The sequence below is a fragment of the Sylvia atricapilla genome, chromosome 23, assembly GCF_009819655.1.
Source record: "Sylvia atricapilla isolate bSylAtr1 chromosome 23, bSylAtr1.pri, whole genome shotgun sequence".
In the NCBI taxonomy this organism is placed as follows: Eukaryota; Metazoa; Chordata; class Aves; order Passeriformes; family Sylviidae; genus Sylvia; species Sylvia atricapilla.
The window spans coordinates 2644040-2666151 of record NC_089162.1 but is presented as its reverse complement, the minus strand read 5'-3'; the positions used below and the strand labels follow the sequence as shown (position 1 = coordinate 2666151).

General features: G+C 51.9%; 1 protein-coding gene across 5 annotated transcripts in view; it reads right to left on the bottom strand.

The window, feature by feature from the left end:
* Positions 1-22112, bottom strand: part of LOC136371027 (protein CEPU-1) — a 357472-nt gene that overhangs the window by 40396 nt on the left and 294964 nt on the right. For all 5 annotated transcript variants that reach the window (XM_066334816.1, XM_066334819.1, XM_066334818.1 and 2 more), the window contains one exon: positions 9159-9391. In XM_066334816.1, the coding sequence (XP_066190913.1) occupies positions 9159-9391 (233 nt within the window). The remainder of the gene's footprint in view (positions 1-9158; positions 9392-22112) is intronic.

The window sequence follows — 22112 nt, the reverse complement described above, 5'->3', positions numbered from 1 at the left end:
CCTCCTTTTACTCAAGGTCTGTGCAGGATTGCAGGCCAGGATCCCCATGGATGCCACCTTCATGGCAAAGACTACACCAAACAGACAAAAATCCCTGGGGAGGAGCCCTTTGCTTCATCCTCTGACTGCCCAAGCCTCTGCAACAGGTTTTTGCTTCTGGACTCGCCTCCAGAGAGACTGGCCAGAAAAATCAGTTCTAAAGGCCAAAAAGAAGAGCCAGATTAAAGTATCAACTCTGAATTTATGCTCAAGACTTAAGGTTTAATAATGCAACAGAAAATCAATATTTAATAAAGCAAATGATGGAGAAAAACAGTGAATGGGAGATGAGCTGCTGCTCGTGTTTTCAAACAAGTAACCCCCGGAGGAGCGGGGTTGGCAGGACGGATGTGGAACCAGATTGCCACAAAGAGCTGGCACACAGGACACCCCAGGTCCCACTGATTCCAGCTCTGGTGTCAAGGGGAGCTCACGGGTCTTTTATAAAAGGACAAACAAGGAATTACTGCAGTGGTCAGAATCCAAATACTCATGGAGAGAGATCAAATGCTGAGGCACGAGGGGAGCTGAGCAGCTGCTGCATTGAGCAGGCTCAGATTTGGGCTGGGCTGGAGGAACACAGGCAGGCAGCAACACCCCCAGATTCAGGGGCTAAAGAGTTTTTTTGGGATGGAGATCTGAGAAGATGGGAGGGGGCACAAGGGCTCAAAGTAGAGGGAGAGTTCCTGCCTGCTGAGCAGGAGAGGAGGTGGTGTGGGTAGTTCAGGTGGGCAGGTGGGCAATTGGGGCACTAAGCAAGGCTGGCAGGTGTGCTGGCACAGTAAACGTGCATTCCTGAGCACGGCAAGCACACATCCTGGGCATGGCAGGAGTGCATCCCTGGGAATGGCAAACCTGCATCCCTGGGCACAAACCACACATCCCTGGGAATGGCAAACCTTCATCCCTGGGAATGGCAAACCTTCATCCCTGGGAATGGCAAACCTGCATCCCTGGGCATGGCAGGAGTGCATCTCTGCGCATGACAAAACAGACATGGGCACAGCAAACAGACATCCTTGGGGACAGCAAGACTGCATCCCTGACCGTGACAAACCTGCCCCCCTGGACACATCAAGAGTGCATCCCGGGGTACAACAAATCTGCATCTCCTGGCACAAAGTGCACATCCCTGAGCACAGCAAGAGCTCATACCCAGGCAAAACAATCATGAATCACAGGACACAGAAGGAGTGCATCCCTGGGCATGACAAACATAAACCCCTGGGCACATCCCTTGGCCGAAAGCACACATCCCTGGGCATAAGAGTGCATCCCCAGCAGTGCTGGGCCTGGGCAGGATGAGGGAAGCTCTGCGATGCTCGAGACAGATCAGCAGCTCTGCCTCCCTCCCCTGGAGGCTGGAGAAAACTACAGCGAGCCCCTGCATGGCACAGAGATGTCACCTGCGCCTTGTCCCCCCACTGCCTTTCCAGCCCTGACACAACGCTGCCAGCCGGGAAAGGAGGAATTTTGCTCATGCCCATTGCAGCTTCTTGGGGTACATGGCTTAGGGCACACCACGATTTGTGCCCCACCTCACAGATTCTGGGGACTCGGGATAAATCCTCTAGGCAAAGGAGACTCTCGCTTGCACAGGAATCAGTGCCCTTGGATGAAACCCCTCCTCTGGCACGCCGTGCGTGCTGGGTTGTCTGCCTGGCCCTGCAGCACGGCAGTAATTTGTAGCTTGTGCCGGGATCCTTCACATTGAAAGATGACATATAAATATAAAACGTTATCACTCCATAACAGCCACATGCTATAAAACGCCAGCCAGAAGGATCTGGAACTAGATGGAGGCAGCGCTTTAAATCCTTCCCTGCAGAGTTACTGCCTCTAAAACAACAGACCAGCTCCAAAGAGCCCCAGCAACGGAGGGAGAAGAGGACAGACCCCGATAAAAACACCACAATTGAGGAATTAGATGAATAAGTGATGGGATTACAGCATGACCTCCCCATGCTGACAGCCCCAGGGTAGCAGTAGCACCGGCACACCGGATGACGTCTCCTCCCATTCATCCCCTGCTGTGATTTTGTTCCTGTAGTAACAACAAAGCGCCGGTACCGATGTTACACTACAGCGGGCTGACTCCGCTCCCGCGGTTACGATAACAATGCTGTTACTGTAGTAACATTACCGAGCCGAGGTCTCACTGTTCTACCCTTAATTTTATTGTCGTAAGATTAAATTGCAATAATGTTATTGAGCTGCCATTAGTGTCGCCATGGCAACAATAACATTAAGGTAGCGATATCACATTACAGTGGTCCAACCGTTCCACCACAAATATTTTAATGTAGTAAAACAAAAGAGATTACTGCAGTAACATTAAACTGCAGTGACCTCATTAAACCCCCGCCGGCTTTATCACAACGCTCCTCTGGAAACCGCAGGCGGCAGCGGGAGGTGCCCGACGCGCACCCTGGGTGCTGCCGCGCCACCCCGTCAATCCACGTGGAAGGAAAGGGGAGCTGCTGCACATCTGGAGAGCCACACACAGCTCCAGTCCTCCCTGCCTGGAGAGCTGCTGGCCTCCCGGGTTCACCCGCTCCGCAGAAGGGATTAGCAGAGTCACTCTTGAATGGTTCTGGGTGAGGCGGGTGACCCCTCCATGAAAGCCTTTGGAGAGGTTGGGTGAAGCGGGCTGCCGGCAGCTCGCGTGCTCAGAAAGGCTCAAAGAGGAGCAGAGGCTTGTTTTCTAGAAGAGGGGTGATCCGAGGGTGACCTCGGCAGCGCTGAGGGAGTAGCAGAGAGAGTTCCGCTGAGCTCTCCTCCTTGCCACAAAAGCACACACGGCTGAGCCGGGGAGGATGGGAAGAGTGGAGAGGTGGGAATGCCTCCAGCACTGAGGCCCGGGACATCTGGAGAGGACCGCAGAGAACTGTGTCACTGCTGCTTGAGGGACCGCAGTGACACGCAGGACTACGGCACTACCGCTTCACTGGGGAGACAAACACGAATCAGCCACAGCCTGGGTGTACGTGAGGAAGGAAAACAGGAAAGAAATTAAACTAGTCCGTGTGTCCTGTGAATCACTGGATCTTCCTTCTCCTCTGCTCCAGTCTCCTGCCAGTTATTTCTCCTTGGGAACAGGACACATCCTCCCATGACTCTGGCGGTGCCTTGCCTGCTTCATCACTGCGGTGCCAGGCAAGCCCAGAGGACACCATGAGGGAATGGTTTGAATTTGGAAAACGTTGGTGTAGTGTAGATGCAAGAAAGAGGTTTTTTTTTACAATGAGAGTGGTGGGGTCCTGGCACACGGTGCCCAGAGGCTGTGGCCGCCCCTGGATCCCTGGAAGTGCCCAAGGCCAGGCTGGGCAGGGCTTGGAGCAGCCTGGGATAGTGGAAGGTGTCCCTGCCCGTGGCAGGAGGTGGAATTAGGGGGTCTTTTAAGCCCCTTCCTACCCAAACCAATGTGGTATTCTATGCATTCCCTTCATCCCAACCTCCCTATTACCAAGCTGCCCTCCTAACAATGCTAACTCACCCGAGCACTGTCCACCTCCCCATCCCTCCCACTCTTTATATCAGCGGGCTCATCCGCAAGCTCCAGGAAGGAGCAGCACGGTGGGACACACCCCCAGTGGGATGCAGCGTCCCTGGCTCCCTCCAGCAGCAGCACGGACATGAAACTGGGGCAGCCTGAAGCTGCAGCAAGGGCAGAATGTGAGCCCAGAGCAAACTCTTCCACAGTACGGACCCTGGAGTCTCTTTTCCCTCCCTGCTCCCACCCCACGATATAATTGCTAATTAATAATAACGTTTAGCTCTCAGATAGCGCAGTTCCATCTTCAAAGACCTCTGTCGACATTAATGAATTAATCCTCATCAACCCCCCTGTGAAGTAGGTGACAATTATTATCTCTGCCTCACAGATGTTAAACTGATTTGCAAAGAGGTCAAGTGACTTTGGGGAGGCTGGAGGGAGCCTGGCCGGGTGCGAGGCCACTCCACAGGGGAACAGGGACAAGCACATCCCAGAGAAGCGAGGGCTGGGGCCCGAGGGTGTGTTGGAGATGGAGAGATCCAGGGGCAGTAATGGATGTGGGACCCGCAGAGATGCTCCCCGAGGGCAGAGCAAAACGAGGATAAAGAGCCAAAAAACTAGGCCAGTGCGTGAGAGCGTGTGGGAGACCTTCAGTCCTCCACAGCAGCCCTGATACAAAAGGCGAGGATGCCTCGGCAGAGGGACGGTGATTAGCAACAAAAGAGAGACGGGGAAGGAGCACATCAGTCAAAGGAGCCGAGAGCGCAGGCGAAGCGAGGGAGGATTTTCATTTCGTGCCGCTGGTTTCCTCCCCTCCACCGCTTTGGGGAGGCTCTCCCAGCTCCCCCGTGCCTTTTAGGAGTTATTATCTAAACCTGCTTTTGCTTCTAGAAGGAATAGCTGCTCCCACGGGGGGAAATGTGTGGACACACCAGTAAATCCGTGCCAGAAGCAGGGGGAGCATCTTGCCCAGTGTGAAATTCCAGTTTATGGCCTCCAACAGGACCAATGTCTCCACGTCCTCTGCCCCTGGTGGGCAAATCCCTTTTCCCTCCTTGCTCCCAGAACCAGTGGCATCGGTGGCACAGGCTCAACCCCACAGGCGAGATGATGATGATGACTACAGGGACTGAGCCTTCCTCCCAGCAAAGGCATTTCCCAGGCACCCAGGCAGCGAAACGACAACAAAAAGTTCTCCTTGCTGTCCCACGAGTGGAAGGAGCTCGTGGCATCAGAGAAAAATTAATTGGGCAGACTTTGGCGGTTGAAACAAAGCGGCTCGGGCACCGCAGCCCCACCGGTGCCTTTATCTCGCCGGCACAGACCTTGGCCGTGCTGCTCCCCATGCAGGGACAGGTGCCACCAGCACTGCCACCTCTGCCCCCCGCCACCCCCTGCCACCTGTGTCCACAGCCCCCCGACTCCGCCGAGCAGGTAATTAACTCCCAGACAAAGGCAGGGATCTGAAGATTAACCTGGGCTCGGGAAGGAGTGGGGAAAACTCATTTACACCAAACAAAAGGGGAGGGGTGATTAGTTGCTCCAGTGACAACAGCAAGAGCCAGATAGGGCCAGGGAAAGTGATAAAGAAGCGGGGAAAGCGCTAATATCCCCCAGTTGCCTGCTTTTGCCTTTTTTTTTTTTTTTTTTTTTCCTTCTTTCTTTCTTTTTAAGCACTAAAATTCCACCATTTTCTATCATGCAAATTCGTGTGCCTAAGTGAGATTAAACTCTGGCAGGCTCCGTGCCTCCTTCCCCAAGTCCATTTCCCCGCACCGAGATAAGGCCAACTTCCCTTAATGCATCTTACAAGGCAGTGGGAGTGTTTTGCAGGCACGCATTGGAGACGGCTTATTATCAATACAAATAACAGCTTTTCAGATATCGTCCTTCTCCTCCTACCTCCCCTCTCTCCTTTAAACCCAGGAACCCGGAGAGTGGCTTAAATCGCTGAAATGTCCTGCAGGGAGCAGGGAGAAGGGGGAGGCTGTGCCTGAGAAGCTGCTGCAAGAAGTAGGACTTGCTAAGGAAACCAGAGTGGGACACAGGAGAGGAGAGGAAGGAAAAGCATCACTCCTGGGAGGTCACTGGGGCCTAAATCCTCTTTTTTGCTCTGGGCTTCTGCCCCACTCCAAGTTCACAGCTTGCCTATTGCAAGTGGGGTTTCTTTGGATTTCGTTTCTTTGGGATTTACTCCCAAACACATCTCACTCTCCCCAAGGCCCAAGGCAGATTCCTGCAAACACAGGCCGCGCTGCTTTTTGATGCTTTGGCTGATGTGATGGCAACCCCTCCTAGGAAGGAGTGAGTACTGAAGGAGTGGGAGCACCTTCCAGACCCTGCAGATAACAGGGATGCTCCCTGAGCTGCTCATTTTACCTCTGTCTGTAACCTGGGTTCATTTTTTCAGGAGAGACCCAGATGCTAAGAACCTCCTTGTCCTCTTGGCTCCGTTGTTGGCTGACCTCAGCTTGGCACCACCAGCCTGACCCCATTTAGAGCAGTCCCCAAAATAGCAGGTCTGAACTTTGGTGCATTCGGTGCCAAGGGTCTGTTGTCTCATTCCTGAGCTCATTTGTCCCACATTAGCACAGAGGCACCGACCTGCTATTCCTGGATCAGCAGCAATCACCTTCTCCCTTTTGTACCAGGATTTCAAGACTGACAAGTGTTTCTGAAAGCCTGGCCAATGAGGAAATGTGGGAAAAACCGAGCTCGGATGGTTTCAGAAAGGAGGCAGCTAAGGGGCACCAGGATAACAACCTTCCCAAAAGCAAAAGGTTATTACAGAGGACACTGATCAATTGTTCCCCACATCCACTGGGAATAGGCTGAGAAAAACTCCACTTCATTTGCAACAAAGAAGGTTTAAGTTAGATATTAGCTATACATTTTCTAATTAAAAAGGTAGCAAAGCAGTAGAATAGATTGTCTGGGGAGACTGAAGAGCTTGCTTTGTTAAAGATTTTCAAGAATAGCTTTCACATGTGCTTGGCAGCTAGGTCTCTGCCTGGTTGCAGGGGGACAGGATAAATTAGCTCTTGAGGTGCCTTCTCCCCACCTATTTTGGGATCTCGGCCCTCCAATAGAGGCAACCTAGAAATAAATGTGCAGCTCACCCCTCACTGCAGCGTGGGTGTCCTCAGTTCCGGGTGTTTCCACCTGATTCTCTCCTTGAGGATCACTCCTGACCCTCGTACCCTGAAGGAATATCCTTCTCCCACCCCTGTCCCTCTCCGGTTTTTTGCTCTCCCCCCCACCCATAGCTCTGCTTCCCTCCAGCAGCCCTTGGCCAGAGATGCCTCCATCCATGGCTGTTTCCCAGCGATATCCCCCGAACTTGGGGAGGAGGAGGATGCAGGCAGGGGCTCAGGGTGTCTGGGCTTGGCTGATATGCACCCATCCTGCTTGCCTGGGGGAGCAGCAGGCTGCTGCAATCCTGGCTGGAAGGGCTCCTTGCCCCCCGGCAGCCAGTCCCTTTGGAGAGCACAGCCTGCCCCGGGGCACGATTTAATTGCATCCTGAGAGGCTGGAGTGCTCCTGCCTCCAGAGCCGTGCCCCCAGGCCCTTCCCTGGTGCAGCAAGGGGGAACTCAGGACCTGCTTAGAGCAACCTGCACATCTCCCAATTCCTGGCTAAACCTGTTAAAATAGAGACATCCCCTTTCCCACCTCCTGGCATCACCTCTCCTTTCGTATCAGGCTGCAGGAAGGGCAATATGTCCCAGGGCCTTGGCACAGCCCTGAAATCTGGTGGTGAGCCACCCTGCTTACCTAGGAGGGGGAATAAGCCCCACTTCCCGCAAGCTGAATCTCATTTTGGACAGGATTATTCCAGAATACATATTTATAGGGCCCATTTTCCAAGGCAGGAGAGTTAATCCTGGCACCTCAGTCCAATTTTCATGGAGGTCATTAAGGCAGGTTTCCCTTTAATTGGACATGATAATTCACTTTCATGTCCTGCTCTGAGAAAGGGCTGGGTAAGCCAAAGAACAGCTCTTCAAATTAGGGGGCTCGCTCTCCAGAGCTGGAATTTCTGCCGGCAGCACGAGGATCTTCAGCACATTACAGGACTGAGCCCATCACTGAATCATCCCGTACTTAACTGCTGCGAGGAGTTAAGCTCTGACCTTTTCCTGCAGTACCCAAATATCTCTTCCTAATGATACAGCAAGACACGGGAGGGACAGGCCTGGATGTCTGGTGATACAGGAAATTTAGGTCAGGAAACGGGGAATCAGAAGAGAACGGATAGAAATTGTCCTGCATCACCCCAGCATCTGATAGCGACTTCAGAACTTGCTGGTGATCGACTTTGGCTTAAGAAACTCAGGCAGGTAATAAGAGATTGCAAGATAAACAGCCAGAACCGGGGCTGGCAATGCATCCGCTTCCCCTCCGCGCTTAATGGAGATGGAGAAAGTCCTGCTCTGGTTAGTCAGCTTGATTGCTTGAAGAGGAAAAGGAAAATGAAAAGGGAGGCAAGAGGAAAAATGAAGGCCCTGAGTCTGGGTTTTTTCCCCACTTCTATTCATTAGGCTGTCAATAGTGCTCAGGCCTGGAATATCGACGGTGGATTAGCTCAACCCGACTCTGTGTACAAGACCAATGCCTTTTTAACCCAGCTTGTTTCCAAATCAATACACCCATCAGCATTCGAAAATTAGCCCAAGACGAGATTCCAATACAGAAGCTGGTGTGTCATGTTAAGAGGGCTCCCGGCCAAATCACAGAAGCAGCAGGAAAAAAAAAAAAAAAGGCTGCTAGCAAGGGATTAGAAATTTTCCATTAATCTTCCCCCAGGCTAAGAGCTCATCAGGCTCCGTGTGTCCCTCCACGAGGCTCCCCCTTGTCCTGCCACATGGACACAGGATCTATCCTCCATGAATATCCATCTGCTTGACCATCACATGTGGCCACACCTTTCTGTCGCCTCTGCAGAAGTCATGTGTGCTCACACACTTGCTGAAGAGCACATGTAGGCACCCACTTAGCCACCAAAAGTGCTCCAGCACCCTGTGCCGGTCTTTCTCCTCCTCTTCCTCCTCCAGAAGTATGGAATTTCAACACACAAACACATATTGTTGCTAGGCATACACACACCCCCACAAAGCACACAAATCTGCCAGCTCTCTCTTTTCCCCCAACACAAGTTTTACTTCAAGCACTGCCTCCAGCTTGGAAAACAAAAAAACATCAAAAAACAACAACAACAACAAACAGCACTGCAGGTTTGCCAGTGACTGCGTTGGGAGGCAGAGCTGCCTGTATCAGAGCCTGAGATTATGTCAGCAAAGTTGGATAAAACCAAGCCTGACAGAGTTCAAGCATTTGGAGAATACCCTCGGACCCATGGTGTGACTCTTGGGGATGGTCCTGGGCAGGGCCAGGAGTTGGACTCAGTGATCCTTGTGGGTCCGTTCGAACTCAGCAAGTTCTCTGATTCTGTGAAATTCATTACCCAGCTTGGGATGATCCAAGCTTGTGGATCAGCCTCCCCTCCTGCACCAAGATTTGTCACGTGCTCAACAGAGGAGCAACGGGAGGAGAAGACAGCAGGGCAAAAGGAACAGGAAGAAAAGTCCCAAGACCAACCCCTCAACAAACTCCCCTCTTCTTACCTTGCACGATGAGATGGACACGTGAAGTCTTGGGGTGATTGTCTGTCTGCACGGAGCAGGTGTAGGGGCCCTCATCGTACACATCCACGTCGTGGATCTGGATGCTGTACTGGGTTTTGGTGTTGGCCAGGAGCACCACCCGAGGGTCCAAGCACCACTTGTCATTGCCGGCATAGAGGATGCTGCTGCGGTTCAGCCAGGCCACTCGGGTCACCCGGTTGTCCACGGAGCACCTGGGGAGAGGCAGAGAGGTGACCCATCAGTGAGCTGCCCCTGGGCGCTCTCCCTCCCTCCCTCCCAGCCCTCCTGGTCCTCCTGGCACTATTTTTAGCTTTGCTGTCAGCAGCACTTTCAGAGACCAAGTGCTTTCAGTGTCCGAAGAGGACAAGGTCAGCACTTTCCCTGCGGTGCTCAGGGCACCGTTATCCATCTAAACCAGCAGCTCCAGAGATTTGCCCAAGAGCTTCACAGAGTCTGCAGATGCAGGGAGGTCAGAGCCACCCAGTACCAGCCTTGCACTCCTCTATTCCAATTCATTATTTTGTTAACTCCCAGACAAACAGAGCTGAGCCCAAACCTCCATCTCAAGTCCACACTTTTTTTTGGGGGGATGCAGGTTGTTACTTCCTGCCCAAAACCATCACCTGTCATTTTGTCCACAGACCTTCACATCCCTGCAGACACACAAAGAAATGCAGAGTGGTGCTGGGAAAGCTTGTGGTGCTCCACAAAGGAGCGAGGAAAATTTATCTTTGGAGGAAGCCAGCTCTGACACACGCCTCTAAAGTGAAACCTTGAGCATCTGATCATTTGTTCCCTCTGTCAAATTTTCCTTCTCTGCCCATCACCTGCACCGCTGCACCTCCCTCACTTGTGCACTCGCCCCAGCTGAGCATTTCACTTATCCAGGGATGCTTTGGAGGTAGAAATCCTCTGTATTCAGCCTCAATAAACACCTGAGCTCCCCCCAGAGACACCACAGTGCAGACTAGAAATTATTTTGATCCTGAAGATTATTTTCCTGTCAACATCAGCTGGGATCAGTCTTGCTTCTCCCAAAGGTTTCTCCCAGCCCTGTAACCCCCCATCCACATGTCCCCAAGCCAGGTTTGCATCCTCCCATTGCCACCAATCACCTCCAGACAGGCATCAAGACCTTCTGTAAACAGCAGAAACCTGCAGCCCCCACAGCCAGCTAAACCCCTGCTGCTCTGGGGGAAATTTTGGGATTACGGAGCCGTCGGGATTTAGCTACACTTTGCTGGATGATGGCTCCAGAGCATAATGTCCCTGTGTAAAACTACTCAGCCTAAGATCCACTGTTTATATTCTTCCCCAAACTACTTCATTACTTGTGCCGTGGCTGGGATGCAAATTAACCTCAGAGGCACCCAGAGGGAGCCCAGCAGCTCCCAGGACATCTCACTTGGGGTCACTTCAAGGAATGGAAAGGACTTAATGGGCTCCACGTGCCAGACTGCACTAAGAGGAGAAGTGATGGCAAGGATGGGCATATCTGTGGCATGTGGACTTGGCCTGGGCACTTCAAGAAGTGTGTCCTTTCTCTGGGTGAGCTGTCTCCTTCCGGGGGCTCCTTAAAGCCTCCTTTGGGTGGGGATTCACCTTTTCTCCAAGGTAACATGTGACAAGACAAGAGGAGATGGCCTCAAGTCGCACCAGGGAAGGTTTAGATTGAATATTAGGGAATATTTCTTCGCTGAAAGTGTGGTCAAGGCCTTTCACAGGCTGCCCAGGGCAGTTCTGGAGTCACTGGAAGCATCTAAAAGCCACACAGATGTGGCACTTGGGGACATGGGTTAGCAGAGGGCCTGGCAGTAAAAGGGAATGGCTGGACTGATCTTAGAGGCTTTTCCAGCCTTAATAATCCTGCGGTGGGAGACTTCTATTCCCATGTCCATTACTGGTGCCAGGGAAGACACAGGTACCCACCTAGGGACAAGTTGTCTCATCTCATTCAGCTTCTTTTTGGAACCCCTTTGGCCTCAGAGATTACAGGAGAAGCCAAAATAACCCACCCAGCCTCAACACACAACTTCTGGGGGTTCGGGGTGATAGAGGAGACGTGCTCAAGGTAAGATGCGTTGTCTGCAGCACAGGACACCCCTGACTTGCCAGTACCCAACTCCTGCTCCATCCTCCCTCTCTGGTGTGAAAAACAGCCAAAAAATGAAACAATTTTACTACTGTTCCATAATGATATTACGATAATAATAAATTAAATGTGAGCAGATTTTTATGATCTACATTAAAAAAGCAATAGATTCAGTATGGGCTGAACACCAAGAACTTGGCTCTTGCTCTCAGCTGCAGTACAACTTGAGTAAAAGGTCTAAGAGTTTAGTTGCAGAAGTTGAATTAAACTGGAGATTTCTTCCCAGAGGATGGTTTAGTCTATTGAACTCCAAATCTCAGCTCTGCTGGTAGCTCAGACCTATGGGGCACGAATAAAATGAAGTGGTTATTTGGTGTTTGGCTCTGGTACCATGAAATAGGCTCCTGTGGTGGTTCTACACAAACACAGGGGTGTCCAGGGCTGGGTGATGAGGAACCAGATGTGACTTGAATTTCTTAACCAGCCCCCTCTGCAGACGTTACCTTGAAGAACAGTAAGCAGGCTGAACTAAAAATATATATTTCCTCTCTCCTCCTCCACGCCACATTTCTTTATGAAATGCATCAGCTTGGAGATCCTTGGATAATAATGGAGCCAGACAGTGTGCAATCCAAGCATTCCCTCTATCATATGGGCATTTAAGTGCTTTTGAAAAGCAGCGGGGCTCAGGTAACGCATGAGGCAGCAGTGAAATAAGTGCTTTCGCCCTTCACAGCACCTGGGCACAATCTCTCCTTATCACCCAGACACGCTTCCCTGTCCCTGAGATCAGCAAGCTTCAAGCTGTTACTTTATATTCTTCCCTGCCTCTTAAAGCTCCTGAGCCAACATATATATATATATATTTATATATCTGTATGTATGTATATATAAAAAATAAAGCACAGCAGCAGCTCCTGGCAAAGAGGTGCTTCGACCTCTGGATGTTCTGGGCTATTTAGGGATTGGCAGTTCTGCTCCTTCCTGAGCTGCTTCCAAGCACTGTTCTCCTCCTGCTCCTCCTCACACAAGCTCCGGTCGGGGTCCCCGTGGCCGAGGCTGGTCACAGCGACCTGATGCTCTTCCAGCCCCTCCATCTGCTCCTCCTCCCCTCCTCCAGCAGCTCCTCTCTCAGCACAGGGGTGGGAGCTCCTCTCCCACACACGGGCAGCCAAGCGGAAAGCCTTTGGCTTTGGGCAGGAAGCCACGCTCCAGGCACAGGTGGAGAGCAAAGCCACTGCCGAGCCCACAGCCTCCCCTCTTCCCACCCTGCTCCTGGCAAAGTGCAAAGCCCTGGGATGCCTCCTCCACCTCGCTGGAAGCTCTCACTTTCCCTCTCAGCCCATGATGTGCCAGGGAAGGAGGGAGAGGTCCTTGGGGTGGTGGAAGGCAGTGCTTGCCTCCAAAAAGATGATCTAAAAACAATTATGCACAGATGAGGTAATTTTCTCTCTCAAGATCCTTAATCCTTGTTCCACTCCTGCTCAGACAGCAAGGACTTCTCCTCCAGGAAGATGATAAAACTGCTGTGTGCCAGCAGAGGATAGAGATGATCATGATCTGGATAATGATTCCTCTCCTTGCTGCTTCTTTCCCAACAAACCCAGAGTCCCAAGCCTCGAGGTTTCTCCTCTGGAAGATGGGAACTCTGCCTAACCCACCACTGCTACATCATGCTGGGGCAGGCAGGGATGGTTTGTAGGGAGATGCAGCTCCTCACACTGCGCCAGACCTTCAGCTCCCTGCAGCCTCTGATGGCACCTCAAAATGACCAGGAATTTGGGCATTTTAAGAGTTACACACACTGAGCAAAGGTGAGAGCTGTGAATCTCCATCCTCCCCACCTGTCCCAACCCACCTGCTCATTCCTTGCCCTGCACTCCCTGATCAATGACGTGTGGTGGGTGCAAAGGGACACAGGTTGGTGCTGTCCCTTCCAGATCTATCAACATCTCCCACAGCCAAAACTTCCAGGCTTTGTTATCCACCCTCTTCTATCAAGTTGGTCCATTAGGGACTGGCCCTAAACTCCCAGATTGATATTCCCAAATCTTTCCACAGCCTGAGGCTTGGGCTCATGCAGCCAAAGGGCCTCACAGGTGCAGCCAACAGCCCACCTGGCTGAAGGAACAACACTCAAAGACAAATTGGAAGAGGGAAAGCAACACCACAAGGATTCTGCCAGCAAGTACAAAGATGAGCTGAGCTGAAAATGCCAACAAAGCCATCAGTGGGGACAAAACAGCCTCACAAACAAGTACCAGGAATAAACAAGCAGCAGGGTGCTGATGCTGAGTTCCCTGACCACTGATCCCACCCGTGCTGCATCCAGCCCCCAGCACCTCCCTGCGACTCCAGAGCAGACACAGATGGCACACGCCAGCAGTGACGTGCCCTCCTGAATTTCTCTCTTTGCTTTCTTGAGTTTGCACACAAAAAAATGACAGGAGAGGAGGTGGGCAGGCAGTGGGGGGAAGGAGGTTTTTAATTACTGAAGTGTAGTAATTGGCACACAACACTTTTTTTGTTGCCTCTTATGCAGATTGCTGGTGTTCTAGAGGGCTGGGCTGGAGAGCACAGATTGTCTCAACCCAGCAGGACACACAAGAAATGAATAATGTTAATTAGAACTGAAAAGAGCTCAGCAAAATTGCCAACCTGATTGCTGCTTTCACTGCAATTATCAGGGTACAAGCTCCATCATGGGGAGGCAGTGATGGGGCTAAGCCTGGCTCACCCCAGCGAATGTGAAGGCCCAACCTGGGCTGTGACCAAACTCACCCTCTCCAGGCTCAATTCACCTTCTACCATCCCCTAATTTTCATGGCATGCCCACCCTAGAGAAGCCACCTTCCTAAACTCTGGCCACGTGATGGAATTTCACAATAACATTGACCCAAATCCTTTATGTTGGGAAAGACCTTTAAGACCATTAAGTCCAAGCATTAACCCAGCACTGCCAAGCCCACCCCTAAACCATGTCCACAAGTGCCACACCCACCATCAAGCATCCCCAGATGTCTTTTCATTTTCTCCCCAGTCTAACTCAGCTATTCCCACACACTTCCAGATTTTACATCAATCCCACACCAGCAATGTTTAGTCTCTGCTGTGAGCTAAGGAGATCAGGAATAAGTTTGGAGTTGATCTTAAAACTGGGTGCAAATCCTCCCACTGAGGCTAGGTAGGATGGCAGGATGCTCTGGCCCTGCCTGCTCCCCAGCTTCTCATGTCCCAGACATCACCTTCCTGCCTCTGCACCATCAGCCGAGCTATAAATGATCAACTAAACCAGCCCGCCGCCGGAGGCAGAGCTCCACATCTCAGATTTATTTCTGTGATTATCACATTTTATTGTTATTTATTAGGATTAATTAAAGGCCGGGCTGTGAACAACTCAATCCCAGTCAGGCTCAGTCTCACAGACTTTCCTATGATGCTCAGAAGAGAATTTTGGCCATCAGTTCCTGAATAAAGGGAAAGCTGGGGCCAGATTGTGCCATGCTCCTTGGGATGGGCACTGCCCAGGATCCTGTAAGGCTGGGATGTCCATGCCATGGACAGCCTGAGGTGTGGATATCACATAGAACATGGTCTGAAAGCTTTTTAACTAATAAATATCGAGCCAAACCTCTCATTGTTACAACCCAGCCTGGTTTCGCTCTCTTTGCTGCATCGGGCTAAGTCACACACCAGCAATTTCTCCCAGTCCAGCCCTTCTCCAGCAGGATTTACAGCATCTGCTCCCTTTCCGTGCACACTCAGCCTGCCTTTGCTCACACACCCTCCCTGCAGCACCATCTGCTCACATCCACAGGGCTGGTCAGTGCTGCCCTGCACACCAACCCCACACAGCACACGTGTGCACCCACACATGGGGCAACAGCGTGTGCTCCTCCTGCCACAGTCCATTCTGCTGGAGCAGGGACACCCAGCTCAGGCCATGGAGCTGGATGGCAAGGCTGGATGTGCCGGTCACAGGCTCCTTGCAGGACACATTCACAGTGGAAGTTGGACAGTTAGATTAAAATGTCCATAGGCTTGGTACTGCTGCAAGCCCCAGTGCTCAGTCAGGGACTCTGATGGGGCCTGGAGGCTCAGCCCTGCTGGGGTGAGTGGCTGTGATCAGGTTCTTGGCATTCCTGTCCTCACCTGCTCCCCAGGACCAGCCCAGCTATCCTCACCCTCACGGTGAGTTTGGCTGGAGGGGATCTCTGGAGCTCCCACTGATGTGACACCACCAAAGACACAGCCCGAGGAGGTTTTCACAGCACAGAGTGACTCACAGGACTGAGAAACCTCTTCTCTGCATGGGGAGCCTGGCTCCTGACAGGGAGGAGCTGACCCAATGATTAACTCAGCAGCAGGGTCCAGCAGGAAAGGGGGTCCCTGCTGGGGCTGGCACCTTCCTCCTGCCCCCCCTGCAGCAGCCAGAGCATCTCCAAAGGCTGCAGGGTGAGGAGATACCCTTGGATCAGCTGCCAGCCCAGTGCCTCTTCAAAATAACACTGAGCTGGTCAAAAGAAACACTCAAAAGTGAAAAATAAACCTCCTTTGTGCTTCCCTCTCTCTTCTCTGCCCAGACAGTTCCATGTTGGTTGTTGCAGAGGGAGTCAGGGCCCTGGACTGGGAGGTCCTGCCTTTCACGCTGGCTCATGTATGTTCCTGCCCTTCATTCCTGCTCCCTGCAAGGCTTTAAAGATATCTGGCACCTACTTGCCAGGGAGTGTGAGTTAACTTCATGTTTATAAAGTACCTGATCTCCTCAATTGAAAGTTTATACATGCAAATGATTCACACTAATTACATTAATAATAATACTGGGCTCAAAAAGATCTGACTTGGTTCACTGCCCGGGATTCACAGAGCTGCAAACAACTCCCAGTGTGCTGCCTTAGACACGGTTATTGGCAAATGCCAAGGAAACAGGAGGAAACCGGACTGGGAAGGGAAGAAGAGCTGTAAAAAGAGCTGGAGCTCCTGCTGGCTAAGCATCAGGCAGGGCAGGGAGCAGGCACGGATTCTATGGACACCTCTGTGAGCATCCCGACAGTCCTGGGAGACCCCTGTGCCGGCCCCCAGGTCGGTGCAGAGCGGGCAGATCGCGATACAGCCGGCACGGATGGCTCGTCTGGAAAAGTCTTTATCTCTCTGCAATGCAGCAGTGCACCAGCACCTTTCCAAGTCCCGTGCTCGGCTCATCCAGCCTTTCTATTTATCCTCCTATTGTCTCTGCTAACAACAGGGCTCTGCACATCTACAGCATCTCCCATCCCGGCATCTCGGAGCGTGCCACACAACATCAATGAGGGCAGCGGCTCGCAGAGCGCAGCGGGAAGAGTGTCCCCAACCCCGGCTGTGGCTGCCTCCACGGGCCACCACGGAGCTTGAGTGTCCTCCAGAAGTGCTAATGGCACTGGGGACAGGGTGACACCAGCACTGAAATGCCTGTGGGCAGCTCTGTGGGGACATGGGCGGTTTACAAATGACACCAGGGAACTCCTGTGCTGAGCTGAGGGACAGTTATTCCTCAGGGTTTTCTCCTTTCTCGCATTCCCAAAGGCCAAGCAATGAACAGGAAGGCTCCTGGATGCCAGCAGGCAAACAGCCCTCACTGAAAGCCATCCCTTCCCTGGCAGTCAACCAGGGTTGCCTACGGAAGGATCCTCACTCCTGCAGGGAGAGCACCAGCCCAGTGCAGGACCAGGCTCTGGCAGCTTCAGAAAGAGGTGTGGAAAATGCCATAAGAAGAAAATAACTCCCTGATGATCTCATCCTCTCCCCTCAAGCGTTACGGAGCAGTGGAAACCCTGGCAAACAAGATCTCCTCATCCAAGGAGGTGCAGAGAAGTCGATTTCTCTCTCTGCCTCCAAAAGAACAGGGATCTGTCTCCTTGCTCTGCACTTCTCTCAAGAAAAAAAAAATGCTCCTTTGCCACCTCCTAGTCCGGGCTGAGGCACACGAGTCACCCCAAGTCCCATCCTCCAGCCCCCCTGGCAGCTCCCACTCTCCTGCCTCGTTCCCAGCAGCCAGATCCCCGGCGCTGAACTCGCTCAGTTACAAACTGTGCCCCGGAATAAATCCTGGCTCTGCCTTGCCAAGTGACACTAATGGCCCTGGAATAAAGAGATGCCATCCACCCCAACAGGCTGCAAAGGAGCGCGTTTAACTACGCACACAGGCAAGGGACTGCTGAGCTTAACTGCACTGAAAATGTATTCCAAAGGAAGCGATGCACTTAACTTATCACAAGTGGGAAATTATCACTGAAGTGGCTTTTCCTCAGAAGTTGAGGCACAAAACAGGAATAGTGAGGGGTGAACACTTCCTGCCAGGGCTGCAGAGAGAGATGGAGGAGGGAATTGGAGGCTGCTGAGGGATGGTGCCAGTCCGGGGGCTCTGTGAGGAGGAGCAGGGGGCGAGAGGTGCTGCAAACAGTGGCGACAACTCAGGGAATCCAGCCCAGGCAAATGCACAAGATCAGGAATCAGGTTTTCCAGGCACTGGCAGAGCTGCCCAGGACACTGCAGCTTGCAGTGTCACTGTCTTCTGCTGACAGGCTGGGTCTGCATAGGACCATGGAAAGGTTTGGGTTGGAGAGGACCTTAAAGGGATCTTGTTCTATCCCCTGCCGTGGGCTGGGACATCTTCCACTTGAGCAGGTTGCTCCAAGCCCCGTCCAACCTGGCCTTGGACACTTCTAGGGATGGGGCAGCCACAACTTTATGTAGCAAAAGTATGCTGTTATTACATATATATATATATACACCATATCTATATATATCAATCTATATATTCTCTATCTGTCTATTCTCCATCTATATATTCTCTGTCTATATATAATATATCTATATATACCATGCCATCTCTATAATTCTAGCCTGGGAATAATTGCAGGTTACTACATCACCTTCCTACACCAGCTCTCCCTCACGCTCCTAATTGCATCTTCACCACGACGCCCGAGCTCTTCGTGCTTCTGCTGCCAGATGGGGAGAGATGGGGACAGACAGAACAAGGACAAGCAGCAATTCCTTAAAATGAAAATAGAGAGGTGGTCCAGGCAGCTCAAGGCTGAGTAGGAGGAGTGGGACATCCCAAGCTTTTGGAGATGAATCCTGAAGCCTGGCAGTGCTGTGCTGCATCACAGGGTGATTCTTCTTTGGCAGAAGAGCACAGGTAGGTGAAAGAAGATAAATTGTGCCTCTTGCTCTGACAGAGAACCCAGATCACTAACAAGAACCTTCACAGCTTCTCACAGACACACAAACCCCACCACAGAGCCAGATCTTCTCCCACCACCTAACCAGAAGGTGGTTTGCTACAAAAACAAAGTTCAAGTGCTTGTCTCATGACTCCCACATGACTCGTCACAATGGGATGGGGACTTGTGCCTGATAGGAGAGGCTGGGGAGGAGTTGACATAGCAAGGCAAGTGAAGAAACAGAGGAAGTGGAAGGGAGGGACAGGAGGGATGTCAAGGAAGGCAACATGATGGAGCCAAAACAATGGGACCTTCTCCAGCCATGCCATGGCACCAAAGCCCTTTCCTCACTTATAAAATAGCACTAATGAGACCAGAAACAAAAGAGGGAGTGAGGGAAAGGACCCTTCCCAGTAAAGACCCCCCCATCCTTCCCTCTCCCCTTGAGGACATCATCCTTAAAATATATTTCATTTCACAGCTGCATTATGGTACCACAAAATCCTGCGAATCCAATTTAAGAACAGATTACCTCCTCACTTACTTCATTTGAAGCAATTACATGTTAATTTTCATTGAGACCAGCCTAATGCATACCAATCTGATGCTGCAATCTCATTTGAATACTTGAGGGAAAGCTAGTTGGGCTCTGGGCTCTGGAGGATCATATTTAAAGGGCCACTTCACATTTCCTCTCCCTTTTCCCCTGGTTATTTACGTTCTCATCACACTTGTGGTGCTCTCTCCTTCCCTTCTGGGTGTTCCCAACAGCTGCTGCCACTCCTGAGACACAATAAAAATGCCCAATAATCTTGGCAGTAATGCTGCTGTGTCCATCACCAGCCAACCCCCAAGGCACGACCTTCCCCAGGCCAAGATCCAATATCAACCACGCTTTTCTCCATCAGTAAGTATCATCCCAGCCTCAAAGTCACCGGGAAACACGTGCTGGTCTCTGCAAAGAGACTCCTCCTCCTCCTCCTCCCAGGCCAGGAACAGCCTCCACCACGTTTCTGGCTGATGGTTATCTCCAGCTCCCTCACACTCACTCCGTCTCCAATCTCTGCAGAGCCGCGGTATCGATCGGTGTCTCGGACACCAAGCTTGGAGTAATTAATAATGCCAGGAGAGTGAGGATCCTGCTCGGGGTTGAGGCGGGGAGGCGGCTGCCCCCGGCTGCCTGCACGCATCCTGGTGATAAGCATTCATGTTGGAGGCTGCACCTTAATTAGATTTTTCAGATTGCAGAAGCCCTGAGACACTTGTGCAGACACCATATAAATGTATATTGCATTGTACTGTAATTAATCCAAGGTGATGGAGCAGAAGCCAGGGCTTCACAGTGAGACAATCAGCCCCAAAACTTCAGCACATCACCAGGCTCCAGCCCACCCCGTGGCCTGAACCAGTTGCAAAACGACAAATCTCCCTTTTCACTCCACCAGAGACACACTGGACAACAGGAACATCCCAGAAGCCAAAGGTTTCCTGGTGCCTCCTCCCCAGACAAGGCTCCCACCATTAGGTGGACATCTCTCCTTCCTCACAAGCAGTTTAACAGCCAGAAAGAAAAAAGCAAACAAAAAGCACTAAAGACAAGCAGAGATTAATTGCAGCTCCTCCTCCCCAAAAGGAATAATCGATTGCATCAGGCAGGTGTCTGTGCTGTCGCTGAAAGCACGTGGATGTCACACCATGGGCCCCAGACATTTGTATTCCACAGTGCACAGCCAGGATGCTCCAGGAGCACTGAGGGAAGGGATGGGGTGAGGGAGTTTTGTTGGAGACAATCTTTGGAAAAGGAGTTTGCACTGAGGATAGCTCAGGGAAGGAGGAGATGAAGTGACAGATGAAAAATTGCTGTCTGAAACATCACTCAACCTCCTAAAGCCTCCAGTGCCTGTGCAAGTCCTCCCTAGAGCAGGGGGGAGCTTTTGCTTGCTGGGAGCTGTGGGACTTTTTCCTGGCTGTTATGAGCTTCCCTAGAAAATAGAGATGCACAGTCCAGGCTTGGATAGTGCAGGGCTGGTCCCTGTGCCCACAGATGGTCTGCTGACCTTAAACACACCCAAACCTGGAGCTGAGCTGGGTTTGGACCCAACTGCCTCACCCTGACCCTGCTCCCTCCATCCTGAGGCAGCCAAGGGGCTTCACACACATTTGGAAACTCCTTTAGTTTCTCTTAATGCGATCAAACTGCTGCTGCTCGAGTCCAACAGCTTTTGCCTGCAGGAAACAACCACCAGCACACTGGACCCTTTATCTACACAGAGCCACTGGGCCGGGTGAGACCCCTGGGGAGCATCCTGGCTGCTCCAAGCCCCACAGTGGCTCCTTCAGAGGGTCCCAGGACATGATGGCTCAGCCTCCACTGCGCCCACAGGGGCAAAAAGCCCTTTGGGGAGGGAGGGAGCTGAGCTGGGAACCTGCTCTGCCACAGCACCAGCATCTCCGGGAAGGATGGAACGAGTCGCAGGGCCCCACAACGTATGGTGAGAAACCAAATAATCAGGATTCAGGGGAGGAAAGGCAGTTACCTGGGCAACAGTGAGCTGCTAATCCATCTGCCACCCCGCAGGACTGCCCAGCTGCTCCTCCACTGCCAGGGGGAGCCCCCAGACCAGACTGCAGCTCCACAGCACCACGAGGCCCTTCCCAACCCCATTCCAGGCTGGGTGGGAAACCAGAGGTGACCCCACCCTCAGCCCTGCCCTGAGGCAGCCCCTCCCCAGCCACGGGCAGCTCTCAGCAGAGTCAGCCGCCCTTGCTGCCCATCCCCACAGCCCGAATTTTGGTGGCCATCACCAAGACACATCAGGAGCTGAGGTCCCACAGCTCTGTCCTGCCCTGGGTACCGTCCCTTCCCAAGGGGCTGGCCAAGCTCTGTCCCTGCTGCATCTCCCATCACACCCACATCTCCTCTGCAGTGAGCAAGGAAGGAGATGCCTCTGCTGGCAGACATGGATGCAGGTGCCAAGGTGACACAAGGACACAGTGGAAGCAGGGGGTGCCATCACCCAGCCACGATGTCACTCTCTTGTCCCAAACTCACCACCACCCCTCTGTGGTTACCTGCAGCAGCCTCTGCTCCCCATCCAGCTGCTGTGGCAGGTGGAGAAACACCAGCACTCCAGCTAAAACAACAGTTTTGGTGGCTTGGGGATGGGATTTCAAAGCACCCAGAGAGACTTTGCCTGTTTCCTACTGATCCAACTCAGTCCCTGTACAAGCCTTTGAAAACATGTCCTTTATAGTTTTCCATTTTGATGTCACATCTGTAAGAATATATGGTGGGGCTTTCTTCGTTCTTCTTCCCCTCTTCTTCTTAAGAGGAGATATCACACTTTGAACTCTAATTTTTATTTATTTTCATTCCCTAGAAAAGGACTGATTCCCCACTGAGCAGAGATGGAGGAAGAGAAAAGGGGGTGGGGAGGGAGCCTTCAAAAAGTGCCCAGATTTAATTTTTTATCAGAGGAACAGAAAGAGAAATTTGTTGATGATCAAACAGATTCAAGTACCTTAAAAGAAAGCGACCGCCAGTAAATGGAAACTAGTTAAGGAATTACATGAAAGACACGGGAGACGCTCGAGAAGCAGAAGAAATGCTGTAACCAAGTGGAAAACCAAACCTAT